General features: G+C 42.3%; 2 protein-coding genes across 2 annotated transcripts in view; both read right to left on the bottom strand.

Moving 5' to 3' along the window:
- Positions 1–13861, bottom strand: part of tiam2a (TIAM Rac1 associated GEF 2a) — a 121357-nt gene extending 107496 nt beyond the window's left edge. Inside the window, exon 1 of the mRNA XM_061743518.1 lies at positions 13808–13861. The gene's annotated coding sequence lies outside the window, so the exon portion shown is untranslated. The remainder of the gene's footprint in view (positions 1–13807) is intronic.
- scaf8 (SR-related CTD-associated factor 8) overlaps positions 12473–15995 on the bottom strand; it is a 48060-nt gene continuing 44537 nt past the window's right edge. The window contains exon 20 of the mRNA XM_061743520.1: positions 12473–15695. Coding sequence (XP_061599504.1) covers positions 13822–15695 — 1874 coding nt within the window. The 3' untranslated portion in view covers positions 12473–13821. The remainder of the gene's footprint in view (positions 15696–15995) is intronic.

Here is a 15995-nt window from a genome sequence, read left to right on the forward strand (position 1 = left end):
CCTCTTTTCTGCCTTCCTTCCTTCCTTCCTTCCTTCCTTCCTTCCTTCCTTCCTTCCTTCCTTCCTTCCTTCCTTCCTTCCTTCCTTCCTTCCTTCCTTCCTTCCTTCCTTCCTTCCTTCCTTCCTTCCTTCCTTCCTTCCTTCCTTCCTTCCTTCCTTCCTTCCTTCCTTCCTTCCTTCCTTCCTTCCTTCCTTCCTTCCTTCCTTCCTTCCTTCCTTCCTTCCTTCCCGTTGTGCGTGGATTTAACACAGAACCATAAATCAGCTTTACACAAAAACATCATCAACGGGAATTTATCGTTTTTTACAGCAAGATGACAAATTCTTACCGTGGGGGAAATTTTTGACGGTATATCGTGAACGGTAAAATATCGCCCATTCCTAAGTGGAGAACATTCTAATGTGCTGGAGCTGAAGTGGAAATGATTGTGAGTGTTTACTTGTGTATGTGCAGCGAGAGGAGGAGAGACACAGCCTGGAGATCCCTGAAGCCTGCTGGTCATAAATAAACATGATCATGAATGTTTAATCCAGTCAGTGGGGTGGCATGAAAACCCTCATGGGTGCTATTGACAGAGGTTCACACACCCACTGCTACACACACTCGACAGATTGGACGAGTGGCAGGAGGGAGGTTTGAAGCGCTCGACGTGGGGTTAACTCTGGAGCAGGACGCCGGCTCTGGCTTTCTGTGTCACCAATATAAAGTGAGCATAAAAGGTTTTATTACGCACAACCAATAGATGCACTTGTGGGTGCTCATGGTTGTTTGGCTCATGGTGAGACGGACAGGCAGCCTTCAGCTGCTGACAGGCTCTAGCTCTGCTCCTGGTGCTGATGGGAGCACTGGAGGAAAAGCCTATCACAAATGAAGGGAGTTCCACTGCAGTGGCTTTTATTGGTTTGTTTCCTGAGAAGGACCAGATTGCAGTCAAGATGGCAGACGACAGGGTCACTATCTGCAGAGGGTGCCATCGTTGAGGGAAAAAAAGTCACAGTTCAACTAAAAGGTGGTCATTTTTACATGCTGTTTCTCCTTATAACTTCCACTTTGCCTAAATATACTGCATATATTGAGTTTTTATTTAATAAACTTCATTGTGTCCATGGCTTTCCCATTGAACTTGCAGATTATTTCGTCGGACAAGAATATATATATATAAATATACTTATACAGGACTGTCTCAGAAAATTTGAATATTGTGATTTTCTGTAATGCACAAAAACAAAAATGTCATACATTCTGGATTCATTACAAATCAACTGAAATATTGCAAGCCTTTTATTATTTTAATATTGCTGATCATGGCTTACAGTTTAAGAAAACTCAAATATCCTATCTCAAAAAATTAGAATATTCTGGGAATCTTAATCTTAAACTGTAAGCCATAATCAGCAATATTAAAATAATAAAAGGCTTGCAAATATTTCAGTTGATTTGTAATGAATCCAGAATGTGTGACATTTTTATTTATTTTTTTTTTTAAATTGCATTACAGAAAATAAAGGACTTTATCACAATATTCTAATTTTCTGAGACAGTCCTGTATGTGTGTGTATACTGTATAAATAAATAAATAAATAAATAAATGTTAAACGTTACTATACTTCTATATACTATAAAACGTTAGTTCGGAAGACAAAGACATAGAAATGTAGCTGACATCAACAAACAGGGGTGAGAAAGAGGGACGAGGACACGGTAACTTCAGGTGTTTGAAGGAGATTTGAGGATCTTTTAGTAAGGTTTAGTTTGGTGACTCTGATGAAGGCGGAAGTAATCGCTGAAACATGTCAGGTATTTAAAAACCTAAATATTCTTGTCCGACGAAAAAGAATCACCAAGTTAAATTATATCGCGTTTTGTTATCCATTAAACCTTAATTTGATACTGATAAGTAAAACCTTAGAATTGCAGAATAGATATCGTTATTTCTTTGCACAGTAACTGCAGATATTTGGAAAAAATGCATTTGTTGCTCAACTGACAGGGGAACCTACAATGGAAACGTTGGTTTTGACTGCGTGAATCACATGACATGTAAATGGTGATGTACAGCAACAGCGGCCTAGATGCTGAGTCTCAGTAACATCTCAGTTTGCAGTGTGGCGCCAGGCCGACGTCGGCCCACTAACACAGCTGAGCAGGCTGGAGAGGTGAAGCTCAGAACACAGCCCATGTCTGTGAATGTGTTACCAGGAATTATCATTTTCTTTTTTCCAGGTTATAATGAAAGGACATAAGGGGCCCAGAGCAGAGGTCGTGTATCCAGAAGCCTCGGTGCCATTTATTATTCATTTATTACACTATTATTATAATTCTGAACTCAATGTTTCTTGCTAAAGTTCTGAACTATCGGGTGTAAAAGTACATTTAATATATGGCTGAAACCGTCACAGCTGCTAGTATTTCCCAGCATCCTCTAGTCTAGACCAGGGGTCGACAACCCGCGGCTCTAGAGCCGCATGCGGCTCTTTAGCGCCGCCTAATGGCTCCTGGAGCTTTTTCAAAAATGTTTGACCTTTTTTTCCATTTTTTCTTCTTTTTTTCTTTTCTTTTTATCCTTTTTTTCTTCTTTTTTTTCCTTTTTTTCTCTTTTTTTCTTCCTTTTTCCTTTCCTTTTTAATCTCGACTTTTTCTCGAAATTAAGACTTTTTTCTTGACATTTTGACTTTTTTCTCGAGATTTCGACTTTTTTCTCAACATTTTGACTTTTTTCACGAAATTTTTACTTTTCTTTCTCGATATTTCGACTTTTTTCTCAACATTTTGACTTTTTTCTCAAAGTGCATAATGAAAAAAAAATCCCCCCCCCCCAGTTATAGCTAATATAGATACATGCAGCATGTGTTGTCTTCATTCTAAGGCTGATACAAGACTTTTCATTTTTTGCGGCTCCAGACATATTTGTTTTTTGTGTTTTTGGTCCAATATGGCTCTTTCAACATTTGGGTTGCCGACCCCTGGTTTAGACTGAGCACGAGTTTTACAGTCTGTAATCTGTTGTTATGTTTGATATTACAGTTTTAGTGTAGGTGGACATTGCAGTGTGACTGCATGCAGCGTTAGAGACATTCTTAGCAGGTCTGCTGTTTCATGGGATCAAACCCATTGGCAGATTTATTTGTGGCCCAGTCATTTAATATTGTTCATAAACCTATAACCGTAATTATACGCAGTTGTTAAAAACTGTGCTGTAAAGGTTTAGTAGGAGCTGTAATTAAAACGATCAGTGGTCGCACATAAGACAATAACGAGACAACGCTCCGCATACATGCAAATCATGTCCACATCCAGCTCCAGTAGTCAGGATGCCATAAAGCTTTGCAGGAAGCAGTCCGCTGATATCAAGCAGCTTTTTGAGTTGTAGACTGCCTTTCTACATTTCCCTGAAAAGAAAAGAAAAAGCCCTGGCTTCAGATTTATAGATGAGGAGGAGTCGAGCTGCAGCAAAGAAAACAAGAACGAGGATTCGTGACATTCTTAAACGCAGACACAAGCTGCAAGAGTTAAAACTCGTCTAATATCTGTAGCTGCACCCTAGTAGTTTCACAGAGAAGTGTAGCCCTAATCCCGCAGAGAAGCACCAACACCTGCAGAACCGAGCCGAACATTTTACTGTGAAACTAGAAAACACAACTCTGCAGCTTTTTAAATAGGATAACATCCATAAAGTAGAAGTTATTGGTTCCTTTCTGCACAGAAGCGTTTGTCTTCGTGTCGCAGCAGCGCAGGGATTTAATCTCTTTACGCACAGGCCGGAAAAGTGGGACATCACTCAGATCAGCGTCCTCCTCCATTGTGTTTGCACTCTGTCAGGTTATCCGTAGGTCTAAAAGGTGTTTTCACAAAGCACTGCGCCATATTTAACTTCAGCGCAAGATGTCATCTCTAAAATGCCTCTAAGAGGAAGCAGTTCAAAGGGAAAGGAGGCAGAATATAAATATGTAGTGGTTCAGTTGTATAATGTTACCATATGTTTGTTTTGTTTCGTTTAAAGTGCTTCAGTTTGGTCTGTGCTGCTTCTGTCTTGTCTGGGTTTGTAGTTACTCTAGATGGCATTAACCAGGATAATCCTAAAATTGGGAACATCCAGTCTCAGACTGATGCAGGGAAACGGATCCAGTCATTTGCTACTTAGAGATTGGACTACTGTAATTATTCACTATTGAGTTGTCCCTTAAAATTCTCCCAAAACTCTCCAGCTCATCCAAAACACTGCAGCCAGGATTCTGATGAGATTCAGGGTCCCATGATGCACCTCTCCTCCCTCTAGGGTTGCCACCCGTCCCGTAAAATACGGAATTGTCCTTTATTTGAGAAAAAAATGTTGCGTCCTGTATTGAACTAATACGGGACACGATTTGTACCGTATTTTCATTAACTTTTACACCATATTATAGTTGAATTATTGAAATAAGTTAACTTTTACACCATATTCTAGTTGATTTATTGAAATAAGTTAACTTTTACACCATGTTCTAGTCGAATTATTGAAATAAGTTAACTTTTACACCATATTCTAGTTGAATTATTGAAATAAGTTAACTTTTACACCATATTCTAGTTGAATTATTGAAATAAGTTAACTTTTACACCATATTCTAGTTGAATTATTGAAATAAATCAACTTTTACACCATATTCTTCACCTGTAGGCTATATTACATCTTGGCTGATGTGGACATACGTAGCATAGGAGGATATTTCAGTTGCTAGTATGGTTGTCTGTCTCTACAGTCATGAAAGTTTAATGCTATTAAAGCACTTTAAACTTTAAATCAAAGCATTTTGTTTTTTCATATAAAATAAACACATTTTTATTCAGTTTAGAAGTTTTGGGGCTTTTTTTTGGCTCCTGCGCTGCTGAAATCAGGAAGTCCCTTATTTCTATTTCTGAAAGGTGGCAACCCTACCTCCCTCTGCTCTCTTCTACTCCACCTCCATTAAAGACACTATTATGGTTGTCATTAACCTGTGTTCCTTCTTCCCAGCAGGTTCCTGATCTGTTGGTGTTGCTCTTCTCTCCTCTTTCCTGTCCTCTAAACCTCCAACCGGCCGAGGCAGATGGCCGCCCTTCCTGTGGCTGGTTCTGCTAGAGTTTTTATTCCTGCTAAAGGGGAGTGTTTCCTCTCCAGTCACCTATAGTCCTTGCCGGACAGGGGATCGTATTGAAGAAAGGTTTTGATTGCGATCTGTTGGTTTCCTTGGTGAAGCAATAATTATTTGTATTATTTTATTGTCTTTGTATTAATTGGACTTCTTTGCAAAGAGTTAACTGTATTGTTGAAGTGGTTTGAGATAACATTTATCATGATTTGACACAATATAAATATAGTTATATATATATAAAGCTGAGGCTTAAGTGACTTGTTTTGAAAGTGGGTTTCGGAGAGGCAGCAACTCTTTCCACTCACCACATCCTCTCGGCCTACTCTGACCCTTGTGATCTGCACGCTTTACGTTCCACTCATTCTTTCATTTTTTCTGTGGGTTCTATACCAAATATATTTAGGATCATTTCCAAGTAAAGGCATGTTCATTTTGAATTAAAAACGAATCAAAATAGCGACTGTCATGTGTAGCTCACGGAATCTCCCCTCACATAAATCTGATTTAAACAGTTAAATGTATTTTTAAAACCTGTTCTTAACTTAATCTGCAATATTATGTTGTGAAGGTGGCCAATTCACCTTAATTCATCAGACACGAATGAATGCAGGATCAACATCTGCTTGAATAGTGACATCATTTCCTGTGATAACATTAGACGATAACCTATTCGCCTTGAATTACGTGCACAAAAAGTTATTCCAAACTCTCAAAGACCAGAAAAACATAATCCACCTATCGAGGTGTGGTTTTACCATTTATTTTTCTGTAATAACCATTAGGCTTGTATAAAATTCAGTGGTTTTACAGGGTATCTTCACCACTGACATGGTGATTTCTGCATGAATAGTCCTTTCATGGATCAAGAAATGTCAAATGTGAGCAGGAATGCCTGCTGCAGCCGACAGAGAAAATGCTTCAGAACACAAAAACTCTTTGTGCTCAGCTGAAGGAGAAAAAAAAATTAATTTCTGTTCTGTGTACTGAAACAAGGAAGGATTCATCTTCAAAAATGACAGCGGCGGCATTATGCAACTCTTCCTTAGCTCATATTTACTTCATCGTACCACAAGGATGCGTCCGTACGGTATGATATGAGGAATCCAGGAAGACAGAGTCAGTCTTCTGCTATGTGACGACACATTCACGACTGTTTCAGCGCCATTTCAGATGTTTTGCACGCTTTTTTTGTTTTGGAAAAGATACCCCAGTATGATGGATGTATCTGAGAAAATGTGCTCACACGACTTTCTGCAGGATAAATAGTTCCTCTGAAAGCTGAAAATTAGAGTTATGTTGATTATCAAGCCATTAGGACTATGTATTTTAAATGGTTGTGTCTTGTATTGAAGTATTTTAGCCTTAAACTTAAAACACCTCACATCTGCATACGACAACACTCTCTTCATCCTTTTACAGTCCCCTTTTCCCTCTCTCCTCAAACCCCACGACCCAAGCCTGGATGATTCTGGCGAGTCAGGAATTTCCTATGTTATTAATCTGAGGCCGATTGCTCCGTCTCTTGCACCCACTTCTGAGGGGCGCCTCCGATTCTCAGGAGGGATTCTTGTTACTATCATAAACAAAAAGGCAGACAACCAGGAGGCCTCCGGGGCTAATTACAAGTTGCCAACAAACAGTATGAGAGGGAAACAGAAGGAAGAAGGGGTACTTTTGTTCTTGTGTGGGCAGGTAAGACACACACAAACAGACACTGTACACCTTGATGGAAACAATGAGGCTTAGACGGGCGGTTAAAGAGGCAGGTGTCACATCTGCAGGAAGGAGCTGACTCAGCCTTTAATAACCAGCTTTTATAAGGTCTCTCAAATGATGACATGGGCGAATGGAGGCGACAGTCTGCATGAGAATGAAACGCCTGCAGTGCATTAATGTTGCGCAAATGTTTCTGCTGAGCCTTTATCACACACCTCCTGTCGCTACAAAGGAGGAGAGAGCGGGGGTTCCACATTCAGAGAAAATGAAATGAGTGCGCATGGCTGCGCGAGTCCCCCCTCTGGTGTAAAAGCGACTGCAGGAGGCTGCAGTCGGTAACTGCCTGGCTTCCCTGATACACTTCACGTCTTCCAATTCCCCCCCATTTCCAAGCACAATGTGCTGCGGTTTCAAACAGCTAGCTCCGCTTGCTCAGCATCTCTGTATGAAAAAAACTGAACACACATATAGTCTTCGATGCTGGCAGATTTAATAAGCTCCCCTGTCATGCCAATTACGCATAAAAAGCACAAAGCTCTGCCTGCGGTGAATCACGGCTCGGCGAAAATTAGAAAAGGTGTTTGTTGCTTGCGGTCGTCTCCGTGACAACTCCTTTATTTTCATTTCTTTAGTCCTACCACCATCTCCAAACAAAAGCGGACCCGTACCTCTTCTGTCCCGACGGCCCTGAACCCACCACAACAAAAGGTCCAGACAGCTGGAGACGGGCGGCAGAACTAACAGCCACCATGGTAGATAGTAAACAAGACAATGCATGTTTACTGATATTTGTGTTTGGACACGAGGGGGCGGGGGGGCAGCTAACGGGAAAGATTAACCAATAACAACAAGGTAAACAGACGACAACATTAATCCTTTGACGTGAATGTCGTGTCAGGGCTTGTGTAAACCATTTTTGTGCTCATGCACAGGCTGGCTGACACACACACACACACGGTTAGTTATGGATGGCAAGAAAAGGTTTTCAATGGCAGGCATGCAGACCACTGATAACACACACACACACACGCACACACACTTCAATGGTACGGAAATACACACTGACTTAACAAACAGGCTCATGAAGACAAAAAGAAATCCCAATATTTCCAGTTCCTGTCCAAATGCCATGGGTGGATTTACTGAGACTCTATGTGCTCTATAATACTGTGAAGAAGTTCAAAATAAAGTGTTACTGGCAGGGGCGTCAATTGGGTATGGCAAGGTACGGCAGCCGCCACACCTTTGCTTCAAGGGTTAAATGTAAATGTTTGTTTTTTTAAATACATTTATGGAATAACAACAAATGCAAATAAGAACTACATGATCGATTTCACTAGTTATTATACACTGCAAAAACTCAAAATCTTAACAAGAATATTTGTCTTATTTCTAGTTAAAATGTAATTTTTAGTCTCATTTTTTTTTTTTTAATCTCATTACATTTAAGACAAGACTCAAAAACAACCATTTTCACCTGTTTCAAGTAGATTTCCACTTAAAATAAGTAGAAACATCTGCCAATGGAACAAGACTGTTTTGCTTGTAATGAGAACATAAATCTTGTCCCACTGGCAGATTTTTCTACTTATTTAAAGTGAAAATTTACTTGAAACAGGTGAAAATGGTCAAATAACAAGTTATTTTTCTGGTAATGACTCTTGTTTTAAGTGTAATGAGATTTTTTTACTAAAAATGAGACATTTTAACTAGAAATAAGAGACTTGCAGTGAGCGAGACTGCATTTGAAAAAGTTCCAATTTTCTTGACCACACAGATAAGCTACATAGCAGACTTCTGTGATGAGTATTTGCTGGACGTGTTGATTGATACTCTAGTTAAATTCTGTGACTCTTAACCTTGCCATACCTTAGCTTTGACTGAATTGACGCCACTGGTTACTGGCATGAATTGAATGTTGAAGGTAAATCGTCTCAACAATGTTAATTTCTTCATAACGATTTAAGTTCATACTAGAAATTCCTGTCATGGTGAGTGGAAACCTGAAGACTTTGTGTTTACGACCAGCCGTTGACCGAAGGTCAAAGGGTGGGACAGCAAAGTCACCTCACTTTCTGCTAAACCAATTTCCAGGTGTCTTCAAAAGCTCTGTAGAGTTTGCAAATGGAGGGGGGGGGGACTATGGACACCTCCCAGTCTAGGAGAGTCTGCTGGCCCTGATAACGTGAAGCCAAGGCGGACAGTGGCTTCTCAAAAGAAGACAAAGTTTCCCCCACAGTGGTGAGTAATTACTGTGGCAGCTGAGTGTGAGCAGAGATAGAGGATTCCTTCTCTGCATAACTAGGTGGACAGATGATGGACGGCTCTGGGTTGTTTTTTCTTGCTTCAACTCCCTATCTGGTGCTCGAGGAATCTGTGCAAGCAGTCACACAAACACACATTTCTCTTTCTCTCTCTCTCTCTACTTGGCACACACTTGCGGTATGTGTGAACGTGATATCTGACAATCTCTGGCCATAGTGTGTTGGCCTTCGTGAGGACAAATCAATAGTTTTGATCAATGCAGCATTGAAGAAGCTGCAGAAACATGAGTTTCCCTCTAGAAAGGATTCGTTACAGTGATCACACAGCTCTGATTAAAAACAGGTATAGAAGCAGATGAGTTGGCATCATGGTAATCTTATTCAGATTTTCCATAATTTTCTTTGTATTTAAAAAAAATATATATATATGTATATATCCCACAGGAATATGTGTTTTGCTGAAGCAAAACAAATGAAAGTAGGAGGTGAGCACTGCAGATTTCAAGCTGTTGCACTTCATGAATCCCGTATGTGCTCATGTTGTGGAGAGCTGCAGTGCCACACTGCCCCCCGCTGGCGCGACGCGGTACTACACCAACTCTTCCACCAGGAGTACAAACTGTGTCCATTTCTGATCTGCATTACTAAATAGTGGGGATACGCTCCTTATAAAATAATAGAACCTTGAAGTTTAGCCATTATAAGACTGGGACATGTTACGATTCCCACGTCTCACAATAAAATCCAGTTACAAGCCGACACTTGGCAATTTGTCTAATTGCCTTCCTCACAGCGGGGCCCTTCTCTGGCTCTGACCAGCTGTTAAAACCAGGCATTACTACTTCCACCAGGGCATGAACCCAACGGTGTATCATTATTTCATTGCCGCTACGGTTTCTTTGCTCTGATGAGTGGCCCATGCTGGGGTAATCCTCAACTAAAGGTCAAGCCTTCTTTCTCCTCTCCCTGTGGACCTGGCTAGTATTTTATGGATGGAGCATAAAGGGGCTACGATGTGCAGATGGACTGGCATAGTAAACGCCACCAGACTCAAACAGAAACAGGTCTGTGGGTTTTAAAGGAAGGGGAAAAAAACCCAAACCCATAAACCCTCACTAACATACCAATCCATCGCTGGGTCCAATTGCAAAGCTGTAAATAGTAGATTTCATCGTGTTTGACTTTTACTCTCGGAGATAAATAATTGATGAATAGACTGAGGATATATTTTATTACCGCCAACTGTTCTGCACGAGTCTGTTTGGGCCAGATAGTTGATTCAAAATCACAGCCTATGAAATCTTTGAGTGGGGAGGTCGGCAGGACACTGGACCTGGCTCACCGCCCAGGCCTTTGTGATCGAGGTGGGAGCTGGAAATTTATGGAGCGAGCCATTATAGACGACACGCAGCTTAGCTTTATTCCTAGTCCCGTCTGCATTTGCCTAATCCTTTTGTAAAAGTAAAAAACAAAAAAGTATTTGTTTGTCTGTGTACTGTTTGGATTAGTAGACTTAAAGGTAGACACTATAGACGATGAGGAACCGCTCTCCTGTCATTGTTATGTCTCTATAAAATACAAAGCACTGAAGTGGAACTAGCTATGAACCTATGAAGGAGGTAAAAGTTACATAAATGCTCCGGCTCATGTTTTCTGACACTAGTCGGGCCACAAGCGTGCAGAGAGGAGTCAGGACCTCCTCCAGCTGTGGCAGTTCGGTCTGTAGGATTTATTCTTCAGTGGAAAACACCAGGTGGCTTTTTTAAAATATATGATTTATATGAAAACGTTTTTGTGTAATTTACATTTATGCAAGGAATAATTTAGCAGCCTAAGAAATGGTTTGTCCCGCAGTGATCTAGACGTCTAAAGGAAAGTGTGTTGCTTCAGGTTGACAGTGGACCTTTGTCCAGGATGGAGTGTATAAATAGGCGTCTTTCTTTTAAGGGCTTTTCCACTTGCATCAGAGGCTGCATTTATAGGGTTGCAGATTTTTTTTCTGATGTGGTAGAGATTGGATATAACCAATGAACGTGTAAGCAGCAGGATAAAGTGTATGGAATCGGATATTCTCAGATCGGTGGCAGGCCTCATTAGTATGTGGAAATAAATCAAGATATGAATCGACATGGTTTTGTGTGCTTTCTGAGCAAACACAAACGCATCAGAAGTTTCCCTGTTAATACGTTTTTAGGAAATGCAACGGCGGCGAGTGTTGTAAACACACTCTCCTCTCTGTTCCCCGCTCTAAAACACACCTAATCCGTGACTGAGCTTCGAGAATACGCACGGAAGCAAAGGCCATGATAAAATCTTCCGTTGTGTCTTTTTCCAACTAAGTTTAAGGAGGTGTAGTTGAGGCCTGTCGATGCACTAATGGAAATAGGTCCACAAGCTACATCTTGTATTCCACTTGTGTTAATTTCACCTGGCTGCGTTCATTGAAAAAAGCGTAGTTTTTTCCTCCACAAACCGCCTAACATTTTCCAGGTTGGCAGTCAAACCCATCTAACCTGCACGGCGTTTCCCCTGCTGGTAACCAGTGGAAATACAGGTATTGGATGTGGGTTTCTTTTAAAATATGATGGAAGCAAGTCGGAAAAAATAAGGGGAAGAAGACTGGATGTAGGCGTTAACTCAGAAATGCCCATCAAGAGCTGCAGCATAGACGCAGCCATAGTGGATGGGATTCTTCAAAGCAAAATTTGTATGCAGCTTTAATTACTGTATTTTCTGGACTATAAGCCGCACCTGTATATAAGCCGCACCCACTTTTATTTAAAAAAAAAAAGATATGCAAGCCGCAGATATTTATGTTGTTAGATTAGATATTTACTACATGTACAGAAGGATTCTGAACTGTAAATGATGTACATGTTTGTACCTAAATAGATCCTTTCCCAACAGTGTCTTTTAACACGGCAGCAACTTTGCTGATTAAAACTGGACTGAACCAAGAGAAAATAACCAGTATTTATTTATCTATTTATCTGTTTGAAATCTGCTTCTACTTCTATCTGCTAAAGAAGAAGTAGCGTATTCTTCTTTGCATTTATTTGGTCTTAGTTTTTATTCTAATTCCGGTTAGCACTCCCCCTAGCGGTGGAAGAAAAATCCACAGAATAGCCGCACCTCTGTATAAGCCGCATGGTTCAAAACCTAGGAAAAAAGTAGCGGCTTATAGTCCAGAAAATACGGTAGTTTTATTATTAAAACAAACTAAATATGCAAATCAATACAACTATAATTAAATTTAGTTAAACTTCACACGTTTCTGCTAGGAAGGGTTCAGTGTCAGTTTCAAGCTGAAGTGTGGTGTGTGAAAGAGTTCATTTGATCATTCTGAATTAAATTCATGACAATAACAGGATTAAGAAATCTGATGCACCTTTAACTTTTATTCAACATCACAACTCCTGTAGTAGACATTTGGTCTGAAAGAACAGCAGACTATGGATTTCTAATATGTCTCAAGAAAAAAACCACAATAAGTATGAAATGAAGAAAGACAGGAAGGATAAAACATGGCTACAGGCCTGCATGCACAGAGTGGTGGAGTACGTATCGTCTCCTCCAGGTGAGTGCTGTATAAACGGCGCGGCTACCATTTAATCGGTACGCGAGCCAATTTCGTCAAAGGTAGCATTCTTTTGAGAGAGCTGTCTGAAACCAAGTTGCACGCACAGACTGGTGTACATCACATAGAAGTGTTGGATAGCATCATGAACAACAAATCCATTCAAGAAGGCACAATCCCATCCTCACCAGTCACCCAGCAAAAGCTTAGGCAAACATACAGGCGTAAGTCATCAGAAGCTAAAACTACAAGTCCCATTGTTGCATCCAACAAATTGCTCTGTGGATGGATGGTATAGCAGCAACTTGAGAGCATCAAAGTGACAGCACACAGTGTACGAGTTTGAAAAGTAGTCTTATTTTTCCACTGGTCCTGGGTCAGAAAACAGTCCTAAGCATGTGTTTAGAAACAGACAGAGCATGTTTATTTCAAACTAAAACAATATGCATCTGACATCAGGGCATCCTCTGTTCATTTTCTTTTTCTTTCCACCAGCATTTTATTTTTTTTGTGTCCACTATGTAATTAGAAACAAATTACAGACATTTATTTAGGGGGTACAACATTAAATTTAAAAATCTCTTTTTTTTCCCCCCAATTATAAGCAGCTGTCTTGGTTTTGTGGGTATTTTTTTCTGTTTAGAAACAGAAAGCATTGTAGTACACCATAAAAGCATTCATTATAAAACTGCAGCATCAGTTTAAAAGAAAAGGAGACAGATATTGGTTGAGCCTTTCAAGTATTATATATGATCTGCAGTCAATCCGTTCTCGAACAGCCAGGATTTTTACTCTCTTCCATAGGAAGGTCAAAGCTAAATTTCCCCATATACAATTGAAACATTTTGTCAGGCAACTCAATAAAATTTTACCAAGCTTATATTAATTAAAATGGGAGGTGTGGTTTTACAACTTAAAAAAAGGAAAAAGGAAATAAAACACAAAGAAATCTATCCATAAATCCCCTAAAGAGCCTTCTATTTAAGTACACTCGTAATTGTGAGATAAAATCATTTGTTGTTATAGATATCAGACAGCAACTGGTGTGAGTCAATATACGTCATGTCCCGTGTTGTGGTGGTAGTTTGCTGACATGAGTACAGAGAAGAAGAGACAACTTTACAAAATGATCTTTTACCTACTGAGTGATGATTATGTCCCCTCAGTGTCTGTGACAGTGTCTACCACTGGCTGACTCGGAGCTTCCTCCAGAGGCTCACTCTGTTCACTGTCTAGGTCCTTAGGAGATGGAACTTGCTCCTGCTGTGGCTCCGTTTCTCTTTTAGGGGCCGAAGCTTCGTGGGCAGGGTCCAGGTCGTGCCCAGGAAAGGCCTCGGGAGTTGGCTCAGCTACGCTGACACTGTCCTTTCCAGGTTCACTGACCCACTGGGGAGAAGCCACCGTCTCCTGTGACTCCTCCTCGTCCTTCTGTGGGGGTTCCTGCTTCTCCACAGTTTGAGCTGGATCTTCCAGGGATCTGTCAGCTTGTGTGAAGGCCACAGTGGGAGCTTGGGGGGAGATCTCAGCTAGCGGGGAGGCGTGGCTTGGGCTCTCAGTGTCTGGAGCGGTCTTCGGGGGGAGCTGGGCTACGGCCGGGGGCGGGGAGCTCGAATCTGGAGGGGGTTCTTGTTTCGGTGGAGGCTCAGATCGGGTCGGAGGCTCAGTCAATGTGCTGTGACCCTTGGGTGATTGGGCTGAGGGTGGTGACGGGGTGGGAGAGGTCACGGCTGGAGCTGGCGTTTCTGACTGGGGCACGGATGCAGGTACTTGGTTCTGCAGCAGAAGAGGAGCTCTGATCTGAATCTGAGGCATAGCCAGGAGGGGGGGCCGGGTCTGAGCTTGAGGCAAGAGGAGTGATTGGTATCGTGACTGAATTGGAGGATTTAATTTGAGTGGAGCAAGAGTTTTGCCTTGAGTCAGGGTCAGGTTGGGGTTGAGAGGAGGAGTGGGGAGCAGCGGTGTGGGCAGAGGAAGAAGAGGGGTCCAGCCTCCACGCTCACGCTCTCTTTCATTGTCACGATCTTTATCCCGCTCGTGCTCTCTGGTGCGTTCTCTACCTCGATCCCTGCCTCTGTCGTGCTCCCTCTCCCGCTCCCTGTCCCTGTCGCGGCTGTGCCGGTTACCGTTCATCTCTCTCCTGAAGTCAAAATCTCTCTCATCTCTGTCTCTTTGCCTCTCCCACGGACGTCTGCGGTCGTCTAGGTCTTGATTCAGTTCATTGTCAAAAGGAGCTGTGGAACCACCACTACGAGTCCAGGGCTGGGGGCCCCCAACGGCTCCGGCGTTTACACCTGCCGCCCCCCCTGCCGGTCCGGGTCGGCTGTCAAAGCGGCTGGAGAAGTTCTGGCCGGGTGAGCGGTGCTCATCCTGAAAGCCTTTTGGACCCCCGGGGGCTTGTGGACCTCCTCTCATGCTGTCTCGCTCATCAAAGTCCCCTCTGGCCTGGTTCCAGCGACTATCAGGGGGGAAGCCTGCCAGGGCCTGCAAACGCCCCGCTAAACTGGATCTGGCTGAGTGAGCTCCGGGCGTCTGCAGCAAGGGAGGCCGGCCTGCTGGTCCTGCTCCTCCCCCTGCCCCTCCAATGCCACCGAGGGTGTCCCTATGCTCCGGTGGAGGGGTCCGCAGTAAGCCTGTGCTCTGCTTTTCCATAGGAGGGAAGCGATAGTCCTGGTCTTTGCCCTCGTCGGCCCCAGAGGGCGACTCGTCTTCAGTTTTGGAGACATTTTCACTGTTAAGATTGGGGGCCCTGCTGAAGGGATCCATCTGGGGGAACGGGGCCCTTTGGCGGACCTGAGCCTGAAGGGAAGCGTCGAGGAGGCCGGAGGCTTGTTGGGCCGCACCGTGCTGCATGAGGAGTGGGAAACGGGCAGCGGCCCCCGGCTGGAGGAGGTTAGGTCGCACATCCAGGGGTAAGAGGCCAGGCATTCTCTGCCCACTTAAACCAGCCTGGTGCAGCGGGTGGGTGAGAGAGGCTGCGGGGTGCATGCCAAGGAGACCCACCCCACCGCGGACCGCATTCTGGAGGCCTGTGAACAAAACACAGTTGAAATAAACGTTACAATTAGGCCTGTGTTGAAAAAAATCAATTTCCCAATTCTAAATCGATTCTCATATTAATTCCTAAAAATCGATTCACATGTATAAAGATCGATTTTTTTTTAAAAATAAAAAAAAAAATTTGGGGGGGGGGGGGATTTTTTTTATTTTCTTTTATTTATTTATGTTTTTTTTTTTCTTCATCATTACAACTCCTAGTTATTTTTTGTTTATCCCCAAAAAAAGGAATGTTTTGTTGGACACGAGAATAACTGGTGCCATGTTTTAGC

This window comes from Cololabis saira, chromosome 16 (assembly GCF_033807715.1).
Source record: "Cololabis saira isolate AMF1-May2022 chromosome 16, fColSai1.1, whole genome shotgun sequence".
Taxonomy (NCBI): Eukaryota; Metazoa; Chordata; class Actinopteri; order Beloniformes; family Belonidae; genus Cololabis; species Cololabis saira.